General features: G+C 31.8%; 1 protein-coding gene across 2 annotated transcripts in view; it reads right to left on the bottom strand.

Moving 5' to 3' along the window:
* Window positions 1-11,181, bottom strand: part of LOC123538441 (protein Wnt-1-like) — a 41,903-nt gene extending 30,722 nt beyond the window's left edge. The window contains exon 1 of one of the 2 annotated variants that reach the window (XM_045322548.2): window positions 9,400-11,181. In XM_045322548.2, the coding sequence (XP_045178483.1) occupies window positions 9,400-9,488 (89 nt within the window). In that variant the 5' untranslated portion in view covers window positions 9,489-11,181. The remainder of the gene's footprint in view (window positions 1-9,399) is intronic. The other variant, XM_045322547.2, reaches the window with a different exon arrangement.
* Between the last annotated feature and the right edge of the window lie 900 nt (window positions 11,182-12,081).

The raw sequence follows: 12,081 nt of genomic DNA on the forward strand, positions 1-12,081 counted from the left end.
TTTAGATGACATTTGAAAGTTTTATTACCAGTGTGATCTTTCCAAAGCGGTGCCCCAATGTGTTTAAATGGCATTTTAATGTTTCGTTTCCAGTATGATCGTTCCAATGCGGTGCCCCAATATGTTTAAATGATATTTGAATGTTTCGTTTCCAGTATGATCGTTCCAATGCGGTGCCCCAATGTGTTTAAATGGCATTTGAATGTTTCGTTTCCAGTGTGATCATTCTAAATCGGTGCTCCAGTGTGTTTAAATGACATTTGAATGTTTCGTTTACAGTATGATCGTTCCAAAGCGGTGCCTCAATGTGTTTACATGACATTTGAATGTTTCGTTTCCTGTATGATCGTTCCAAAGCGGTGCCCCAATGTGTTTAAATGGCATTTGAATGTTTCGTTTCCAGTATAATCGTTCCAAAGCGGTGCCCCAATGTGTTTAGATGACATTTGAATGTTTCGTTTCCAGTGTGATCATTCCAAAGCTGTGCCACAAAGTGTTTAAATGGCATTTGAATGTTTCGTTTCCAGTATGATCGTTCCAAAGCGGTGCCCCAATGTGTTCTTCATTTGTTAGTACTTTCTCCGTATTCTATACGCTATACCTTGACAATGTGTTTTCTATATGTATTTGCCATGTGCATCATTCTATAGGCTTTGTGCGTAGCAATGTATTTTTGTTTTACTACGGCTTTTACTTCCTTTCACCTTTGTAATGACTTCTATTTCAATTATTACTGTTTTCATTATAATGCATACATTTACCTGTATGTGTTTGCATTTAACTGTTTACATATTTCAGTTTTTCACCCGTATATCCCTGTATATCCAATAAGTAGGTACATTTTATAACGTATTCAGACAGATTTCAATTAGTGCGCATTTTTGTTAAAACACACAAAACACATTAAGATAAGTAAACCATTAATTTATTAATCAGAGATGTTGACGTAATGCAGTACCAGTATGAAACATGTAAACAATGACTGTCAATAAGTGAGCAATATTCATAAAAAGTGAAAATTTAATTAAATCAATTATTTAGTCAAAACAAAAACAAGAAAATTTAGTTTAAAACTTTATGAATCAGACACCAAGGAACGTTAGACCTATATAATGCATGTTTGCTTCAGACGATACTGTGTTATTTGTATGAACCTTTACTATCATTGTAATTAGTTGTGACCAGCTTCGTTTTAGTGCATTAGCTTTCACAAGAGCAGTCTTTAAGTGCGCTTTACTTTCATTAAATTTAACCCCTCCCTGTGCTCGGACACAGTGATTTTGTATTTTCTACTCCTTTAGGGTCACGGTGTGTATTAATGCCATGTATCCTGCTTGAACCGGTGCTGGGGGTGGGGATGGGGGTGGTGGTGAGGGGTGTTGCAGATTTTATTTCTCTCGTGCACTGAATCTACCATTAATATGCTTGATTGTGTTCTATTCTTCCAAAAGAATCTTCTTATGGATTTTTAAATCGTTAAAATGTTCCTTTGGAAGTATAGCAGAACTCAACCAAACAACATTATAGCAAACACAGTTTGACCGTGTCTGTTCATGAGAGGTTATGAAATGTGCAAAAGCCATCACGTCCGCTGCATTACGTCAACCCTAACCCTTTACAGTTACTTTAAGTTATGTTCTATCTCATTGACAGTTGGGTTAACTAATTTCTTCCCTAAAACAAATGTTTTAGATGTTATAAAGTTCTTAAGTATGTGTCTTTTAGTGAAAAGATAGTGGATTTATCTTCCGTAGTTTATATACCATTATATGACTTTAAATTTTGGTGATGGTTTCTCTACAATGAATGTATGGAGAGATTATTTGAGAATACCGATTTCCGTGTGCATGCGGGAGTGTAGAAAGTCAAACAAAAGTGGTTTCGTTGCTTTAAAGGTACAATCTGGTGGATTAAAAAAGTTTGTTTAGAAATGTTATTCTGACATGTGTACGATTCATTTTCAGACAGATATCTGGCTATTTAACAAATAAGTTTTGAAATGAAATAACATTAATAAAATAATTATTTGAAAGCATAGAATGCAACCAAGCAAAATAATAGCCGACTTGGGTTAAAAGAGTCTGTTTTATAAGGGGACTCCTCTGAGAGATTATATTGATAAAAAAAATGATGTTTTATTAACCATTGCGCCTACGATGAAATATGGAAGTGTATTATACAGAAACTGTTTAAGAACTCCATGATCCCCATGACGCCCGAAGGACCGGAATGTGTAACAACACTAAAGGTCTTTATAGGTGATGAAGCTTATATTTTTCTACATATATCCGCTACATGAAGTAATTCATATGAAATACATTATCATGTGATCGTTGTGCAAAGTAATTACATAAAGAAACCGTTGATTATTTCTCAATCAGTTTTAGTGGCATGTGTGTAAATTATTTTTTTTTGTCTACCAAATATATTCTCAATTGTGGTATTTTTTTTTCAAATGTGCACCTAGATTTTAGTTTTGAGTCTGTCCACATTTATTTATATTTTCACACCATTGCAATCACTTTAGTCTCTGTCTCAGGATGGCAGTTTTAGATTTGTACAGACAAATTGTGTTAGGTTTGTACAGACAAAAATGCTTAAAGTGTGTTCGTATCGTACTAAAGGTTGCAATCCATGATATATGTAACATCTGCAATTCAGACTGATTTACAAAACAGCTTTGTGTGCAAATATTTCTGCAATTCAATTACTTTAAGAAATACTGAGGTTGAAATAAATAATGTTCTGATATTTAAATACTTTCGAGCGATAATAGTGGGATCTACTATAATGATTTGTGTTGCTTATGATGACTGTTGCACACTTTCATCTCAGTGTTGTTATATTTTTTGGTCCTTCGGGATCATTGATTTCAACTCGTTTAGACTTGAAGATCGAATACTGCTTAAGCCGGTGCTAGTGGGCGTGGGCAGTGTTGCATTTTCCATTACTGCTCATGAACAGACTCAATCAAACCGAGTCTGCAATTTTCACTATTTTCCTTGTTCTCGGTGATTCCGAGGGATCTACTTTTTAGATTTTACTGTAATGCCCATTCGACCCAGTGTTATTAAGTGATGTTCGAACTCTCAACATATGCATTATACATCAATACTTTAGTAGCGTTGATTACACTTGTATACTCTAATGAATTATCGTGATGAAACATTCTATGTTGATGTAGCCGACATTCAATATACCTTATTTTATAAATATAATTAAGAAGGTAGACCGGCAATGACAATTTGCAAGTTCTTTGTATGCGATTTCGGCCTGCTACGGTCGGGTTGTTACGGAAAGCCACGTGTTCGTTTAGCTTCTGAGCTTTATTTATGTCCGAATAATGTCGAAGTGCGAGAATATGAAATTACACATGTCACTCCGGGTACACTGCCTTAAACCCACCTTTTTTTCGTGCAGTACTTGGTCACAGTCCTGAGAACCAAATTGGCAGGCCTAAAAAGCACGTGCTATCACGTTTTCTACGCTAAACGAGTAAATTTTCTCTTCAGTGCTTCTGTTTCAAGTTTATCTTTCGTGCAATGTTTGATATTCATGCATTTAATTCCTTTCCTATGATAGTAGTTATTGCAAAATTGCCCAGACCCTCTTGGCAGAACAACTTCATAAAACTTTCACGTTTGTACCGTTTTCTCCTCAATTTATTGTTTATATTTGCTAATTTCATTTCACCGATTTAATAAACTTTCATATTTTCTTTGTTGATGCAACTGATTGTGATAGTTTCCGCTTACCAAACCGCTGAATCATTTTCCCCTACTTGTAATATTGCTGTTTGCGTGCGGGTGTACATTATCATTAAATACTAAAGGGCATGCAGTGTCAGTTTAACCCGACATAGCGTCTGTATCTTTACATATTCTCTGATCACCCTTTGATTAGGTAGTAATAATATATCAGTCTTAATTGTTTCATACTATGTTAGCCTTTTATAGTATATTCATTTGCCATTTAACAGTAGTCCTGATCTTTTTAGGGCATATTTGCCATGATCTATTATAAACAAGTGCTGTCCGTATTTTGCTATATGTATAGTTCTTTGATACACCGCTCATAGAAGGTCATGCTAAATTGCCTCTTCTGATGCTTTTTGTTAAATGTAGTTTTAATGATTACATATTTCTATGTAATTTGCAGTCTTGATTCTCTGGCGATATACTGTGTTAGAACACGAAAGCGCTGTCAAAGAAATGAATGGAAATTAATATCATTATTTCCATAAAGTGTCCTAAAGTGCACAGGGATAGGAAGATATTTTATTGACTGACGGAAACGTGCAGCTTGTCTGCTTGTTTGTATACATTATGCTCTACAGTTAATTGCTCTTCTGTATTAGGCAATGAGTAAAATCACGTATCTGACAAACCTGCAATGTCAACAGTCAGCTGAGTATTTTTATGTTACTTTACAACATCTCTCAAAAGTTCGAATATGTTATAAAATGGTTTTTCTCTCTATCCTTTCTATTTTCATGTTTCTTACTTCGGGATTATATTCACGAGCAGTTTACTATACACTGAAGGGGATTGCGGTCTGATATATCAACTCTCATTTTGTGTTATATGAACTTTATCTAACTTAAAAACCCATCCATTCAGAGCCCAATACCCTTTAAAAGATAACTCTCCTTTACCTTTCCCTTTTTTTGTATCGTTTTGACAAGAAAAGGGGATCATGCCATACTGTTGTATCGACATCTTTCTCTTTTGTAATATCAACAAAAAAATCTACCTGCTAGTGCCCGACAGCTTTTTGATTACAATGAACTTTTTCTATTTTCTATCTTTTGTGGTTGGAATACCACTTTTATGGTCAATTTGTTTTGCCATCCATTAAGAATACCACCAATAGGTCGAAAATTTTCAAGAGAACAATCTCTTTCGAAAGAAATGTGTAAATGCGATCTCATTTGTATCACGGACTGTATTTATTTGCTTTTATTTCTTTTTTTTTTTTTCTGAATGTCTGCTATGAACAGAACAGAACAGAACAGTTAAAATCATTTCTAAAAGAAGTTACAATATATATAGACGTGTACTCCAAATATTTTCCATTTATTTTTTTTTTAAATTATTCTACAGTTTTTAGCTTTCAAAATCGTGTTACTATACTTTTATTTGTACCGCGGGTAATATTTGGGTGTGTGTTCTTTTTTTTTTTTTTTTTTTTTTTTTTTGTTATGTCTTCTCTTCAAATGTTCGTTACAGAAAAAAAAAACGGTTTTAAACTGTTACAATACATACTGATAAGTTTCCCATATTATTTTTCTTTATAAACTTGATTATTCTTCAGTTTTTACATTTTACAAAGGAGATCGCAAACTCTTCGTTTGAGACCAATACATGTTCTGTTGCTTTCTTTTGCCCGTGAAGCGCGTTCGAAAGAGCTTCGGATAAATTAGTATAAAGAAATAAGAACTGAAATCGCTCCAACTGTCGCGTGCACAACGCCCATTATTTCATGTATTTGGACTCCTTGGGTTATATGATATAGAGCAATTGATAAGCTAATGCGATGGTATCAGAGTGTATTGACATATCTCTTTGTCTTTTACCAATGCGATAAATTAATTAGAGTGTTTAATGTTTTTATATGACACTGCGGTTTGATCTTTAAAAAGGATACGTTTACGGTTATATTTCTTATTGTTATTTTCTCACACGTACAATTTTTATGGTATTGTATTGTTTATTTTATTCAAAAAAGAAATAATTAAGTTTTAATTGAAGTTTGGATATAGTAAAAGCAATATTACTTATGACTTGGATCAATGACTGCATTTGTTTCTCAGTCATGTCGAGCTACACACTCAACGAAAACTATTCATATTCATTAATAATAAATTCTACAGTTCTCCAATAAATTTCTTTTCCGTTATGCTTTTTTTTTTGAAAAAATAAATTTTAAAGTGATACAGATTATTTTTGCTTCTTTTTTTGTTCCGATCAACAGTTTTAGTCTTGATTTCCCAGTATGTTAGTGTTTAATATAATTTGGTATCTATTCTTTTTCAATGTCTAATTTTGTTTTTATTATAATAAGCATAACGAAAAAGAAACAGAAAATGTTAAAAGACCCCGTTTCGGCATTAACTTTGTTCGTACAGTCGTGTGTGTTGTGCGTTTGTCATTTGTGCGGTACCATATTTTTTTTTTCACATTCCTGTTTAGAATTTACTTATATAATGTAGTTTTCCAAATGTTGGGGATAAGACTTGGTTGATTAAGGTTCTCGGTTTCTGTGACAGGTGCTTGTCCAGTATTAGATGTGCGTTTCCTGTATTTGTTCAAGGCTTCTAGAAGTGCTTTTTTTTTTCTTATTATCATAGTGAAATGATACAAATGTACACGAGAATTCAAATATCTTCTTGAAATAAAAGTATTTGGGTAATAATATATAAAAATACAGATTTATGATATCGGTATTATCACGGTAACTTCTACTGGTTAATACAAGGTATTTCAATATGTGGTTTTATAAGTATATAAGATTTTCATATGACTAATAGAAGATGAAAGTGACTTTCTAAAGACTAAATCACAAATATAGTACATGATCTTTCAATATGTGGTTTTATAAGTATATAAAATTTTCATATAACTAAGAGAAGATGATGAAAAGTCTAAAGTTTAAATCACAAATATATATTTAAGATAATTTAGTAACTTTGTAAATATAATAATGGTAGCATGACTGTTAGAAAGGAAACAGGATATCAAATATTTTCAATGTAGACTTCAACACTCTGAAGTTGACAGGTAACATAACTTTTATCATTTGAACTTATCTATTAATGAAATTCCAAACGTTTTCTAATAACCTTTGACAAATATCCTGTCTAATACGGGAATCTACACGCAAAATTCTAGTTTATAATGTTTTGTAAATAGATATATAATTATCTTATATAATCATTTTGATGTCAAAAGTAACACTGCTTTCGTTAAAAAGATGGTTAAGATAACGGATGAATTGACACTATATTTATGATTAACAGCTTTTAGCCTTTACATTACACCTCGTATTTTTTGGAAACATAATCCTTTTTCCTATATTTAGAATATAAAAAGTAGCTTTTCAACATTTTGAAAAATAGAAATGCAATTAAAGATATTTTTTTAAAGATATCATCACTAAACTTTTACTTATAAAAAAAATATACTTTATATATGTTTTATACTAATGGTTGAGAAAGTACCTACAGCAGCAGCAGCAGCAGCAGCAACTACAACAACAACAACTTTTATTTTATTTACTATTTTTGACAAATTAATTAGCTTTGATTTATAATTGATATAAGGAACTTGTCTGACATGTAGGAATTTTGTGTTTTTTGATGTGATTTCAAGAATAAATACTGACTGATGTTGAGGTAAATTAGTAAGTAGTTTGAATAGTTTAAAACGTTCGCTGATTATTGTTCATTCAGATATTAGTAGTACTTTAATCTTCAGAAAAAAAGCCATAAAATAAATGTATTTCAAAACTGATGAAAATTGTTTTAGCAACTAAAGTTGCTTTGTTATGAACCATATCACACACAAATAACAAATGCGCTAGATCATTTGTATAAAATTTGTTATTGAAAAACGTTTATTTATGGCGTTCTAATTTTTGTTTATCAGTATGTATCTAAATTTACAGAAGTACGATTTTAAAGTTTGCGACATGTCCATAAATATGTTCTCCTACCTTTTTAACAACCTGCAGTTTCATATATTTTAAGACAAAAAATCGTTAATATTATAGAATATTTACAGAACATTTTCACAGACTGCTTAGATATTTTAGCCAACGTATAAAAAGGCTATAAATATTTAAACATTTAAAATTCTTTACCAACATTTACAATATCGTTGAAGACATCACAAAAGTAATATTACGAGTCCTTGTTTTCACTGTCACTGCGTTTTGCGCCGACAAAGTAACTTTCCGAAAGAGTAGATTTAATCGCTTAAATGCATTTTATTAGTACAAATGTACATTATCTGATGATATACATTAATATGACACTAAATTATGAATTAAAACTAATAATAAAAACCATAAAACGGCATACCAACTAGGAAGCTGTATCGATTTTATAATATTGTAATTTGTATCATACATATAGCAGTATATTGCATGATCTAATGTGACTTAATTTAAAATGAAAAATAAATGAAAGTGATACTGAATATTTTGAAAGTTTCTTTCAAACAAAAACATTTTTAGAGTAAGGGAGACCTAGTAACAGATGTGCAAGCTGAATGAGCGCCAATACCTACCGCGAGAGGAGTCACCGTTCGAAATAAAATCCAAATATTTGTCTTCAGTTGTCATAATTAAAATCTAATTCGAGGAAACTGATACTATTACGTCACAAGTGTAATATCTATGTCAGCCAAATGTAATGACCTTTTACAGAAACATTTTGTGCTAAATTGTGTCAGCAAGGTGACAAAACTTGATGATGTATTTTCTAATTGTAACGCTAGCCAACTTTTCAATATTTAGAGACTGATAGAACTGTTGTCAAATGAACAATAATTTTCGTCCATTTCTTCCAGTTTTCGTTTAGGAATTACTTTCAGTTTTCAGAAAATACTATAAAACATGTTTCATATTTAATTAACAAAGTATAGCAACTTAAGAAGCCACACAATGAGCCGTATCATCACTATAACTTTTCAAGCTCAAATCGTTTGAACTTTTAATTGGATACTAACCACATCCTTATATTTTTTAACATTGTGAATATCTTTGAAGTTATGCACAAGTTATGCGTTTAGCTTTACAATTTTCAAGTTGTCACCTACCACACATCTCATTAGATAGTATCCACTACCCTAGAGTTTGGTCAAGTTGTCGAATTTGATCCTAGGTTTGATAACTTTCTCTCATTCTCATAGCTTATTTATCAAAGAGTAAGTAAGTAAACAGTTTAATAATGTGACATGTGTATATCATATACAATACAGAATTATACATTAAGAAATAATTACACCCGGCCAAGCGGGCCTATAGGTCACAAAAAGTACAGTTTTTACTAACACGCGAGTCTTAAATTGTTTTAGAAATGGAGCTGCTATATGCTTCATGTGGCTGTTTAGTTCACTTCTTCCATTCACTTTTATAGAAAATTCCTTGCCCTAAATACCTCATTCGATATATTTTTTCATTTAATATATCACACTATGTTTTAAGCGCCTAGATAAATTGTTGAGTTGGTTATTCATCGAAATCAAATTCTATTGAAACAATTCATGTTCGAGCCTCAGATTTGATACTAATTATGATTACTTAATTCAAATGCTTTAAACGGCTGGGCAAATTGTTTTAGTTACTAAATTTTTTATGTTTTAAGCGGCTGGACAAATGTTTTAGTGTTCTACTTACCACCACTGCGTTCCTTTATGACGTCGCTTCTTTCCTGTCGTAATTTGGAACAACAGTAATAACAATAAGCACCAGGATACAACTTTCATGTTCCTAATTGTTTCAACTTTTTCTTTACACTGTCACAAATAGTTCTTTTCAATAACATTTAGCTCGTTGCGTAAGATTTTATATCACCTTTGAAATTAGTTGAAATATCAAATTGATTTTGAAAATAAACACAAACACAAGAAGAATCTGTATCACCAAATATGTTGTCCGCCACTTATTCGTGCATTAAAAGATTTCTCGTGCGTCTACGAAACAGTATGCAAAACTGCGTATCACTTTCTCCTCTTGGACACCTATGTATATCTTAACGAAGATACTTCGAAAGGTGGCGCTCCCTCAGAAGGTATAGACAATCCGATTGCAGCTTTTGTTTCTTTCCTAATGGCTTCTTTAATATCGTCAGTCCAATTTTATTTACCTATGTCCCTTTTAAAAATATTATTGTTTTGATGATGCTATAATATCACAATTTGATTTATGTAATTTGCATTTCTTATATGTTAGCTCATAAGAAATTTCATAAACACTGAGAAATATTTTCCAAAGTATGAGAAATCGTTGGTAAGTTGTTAAATAGGTTTAATAAACTTTTTATGAAATACCCAGATGGTGAAAAATCAATGCAAAAGCGCTGATATCTTTTTATTGTGGTTTCAGAACTCTCACTTTGCGTCTGTGTTCATATACCCGTATTTAAATCACTTAATTTTCACCGAACGTCCTAAAGTCCTTTGATGTCGTGAAGTTATTCTTTTATTTTTCTTGCACCATTCATTCAGAATTAGCTCAATATTGCTTCAGTTATTTTCTTTTTTTTTCTAACCGTAAAAATAAATAATTGGCATACTTTATATCATTCGGTTTGTCTTATGTTTGCGTGCTCAAATCGTTCAAATAAATATTCCATTTAAATATCATTTAGATAAACGCTACAAAAATCCTTTTTAAGTTTTACACTTTGACTATTAACTCCCTCTCCTTTATCCAATTATCGAATCTTTAGAAGACATCTTTCTTAAGTATAAACTCCGTAATATAATGCTTGTTCGAAGGCACGTAAAGCTGTATGTTACACCAATAATTCAATTATAGTCAAAAACTGGCCAACGATTTTCAAAGGATCATCCATCCATTGGCACGCGAACGACTTCGATAGCCACTCAATTACATACCATCGATTGATCTATTTCATTTAACTGGGTACTCCAAAATCGCTTGATTTCTAAAAAAAAATACAAAATATGTTGAATGGTTTTACTCGGTTTATAACTGCTCTCTGAATACACGTTTAATTAACCGGGATTGTTTATTAATTGGCATCACCCTGCCGTTTTGATTATTTCGAAAATCCCTTTGTAAATGGGAGGTTAGAAAGTGCAAACAGAATCTTCGCCGCCTTGGGCATCATTTCAGACATGCGTAGAAATTCCAGACGAATGAAAACTTCGTCCCATTCGCGAAAACATGGTAATAAATCCTATTTCAAAACAAACAAAATTTCATGAAATTCACTAATGTAACGAACACAAAAAATCACCGAAAGCCATCAATTTTATTTTTCTTAATGCTAAATAAGAGCTTATTAACTTGAATAGAAAATCTCAATCAAAGATCAAAATTTCTTATGTAATTTAAAATGTTCCTTTACTTTATCAATTTATTCAAATCTTTACATATCATTGGCGAAATTACTACAAAACACTTTTGACTGATCAAGAATACTTGCTAAATGACTTTACACGTTTTTCCATCTTTTACAGCCGAACAAACCTATAAACAAGATTTTTATCGCATTTTGGGGTTTGCTGACTTGTGAAGTTAAATACTTCTAAATACACTGTATTGCCCCGCCCCCTTTTTGGCTAAATGCGCCGCATTTTCACACAGACTATTTACGATAATAGTAGTTTTACCCCGAGATATCTATAAATTAGAAAAAGATAGCAAATTACTTTCATATCTACTCGTATTTAAGAACGGAATTCCTTAAAACTAACAAGTCAATTCCGTTAATAGTAAATTAATACGTTTACCAATATTTCGTATATGTCTTTGATAGAAAATATGCATTTTGTGGGAATAACGAAGCAAAACAGTCATACATGGCCCAAATTATTATTCATAAATTCATTCATGAATCAGAAAAAAAATGTGTTGTTGCGATATATGTTTTTCTGCATGATTCACGTAGCTTTTTACTCATAATAGAATATTATTATAACGGTTTATTAACCATCCCCCGCTTGGGTTAATTTAATGGGAATTTGATGTTATTTTCCCCAACCTCCAAAGAAGTATAAACGAATTTGCAAACATCATTCCATGCACATATACTGACATATTTCTGACACATCTTTTAAATTGTAAGTCCAGTTTGCACCCATTTAATTTTCACCCATTTACCCGCTCAACTTTACCATCACATCAGGGTTTTTTATAGACCAGGGAGAAAGTTTTATTTCTTTGTAATAATACGTCGGATTCTTTCAAGGTACATTAAACATTTTTTCAGGCATCAACTTAAATATTTATAGTTAAACACTTCTAAAAGAAACAAGGGCTGTATGCATTTTTTTCGTCGTGGAAAAATAATTATTTAACCGATAAGAAAATATTTATATATTATTATAA

The sequence above is a fragment of the Mercenaria mercenaria genome, chromosome 18, assembly GCF_021730395.1.
Source record: "Mercenaria mercenaria strain notata chromosome 18, MADL_Memer_1, whole genome shotgun sequence".
Taxonomy (NCBI): domain Eukaryota; kingdom Metazoa; phylum Mollusca; class Bivalvia; order Venerida; family Veneridae; genus Mercenaria; species Mercenaria mercenaria.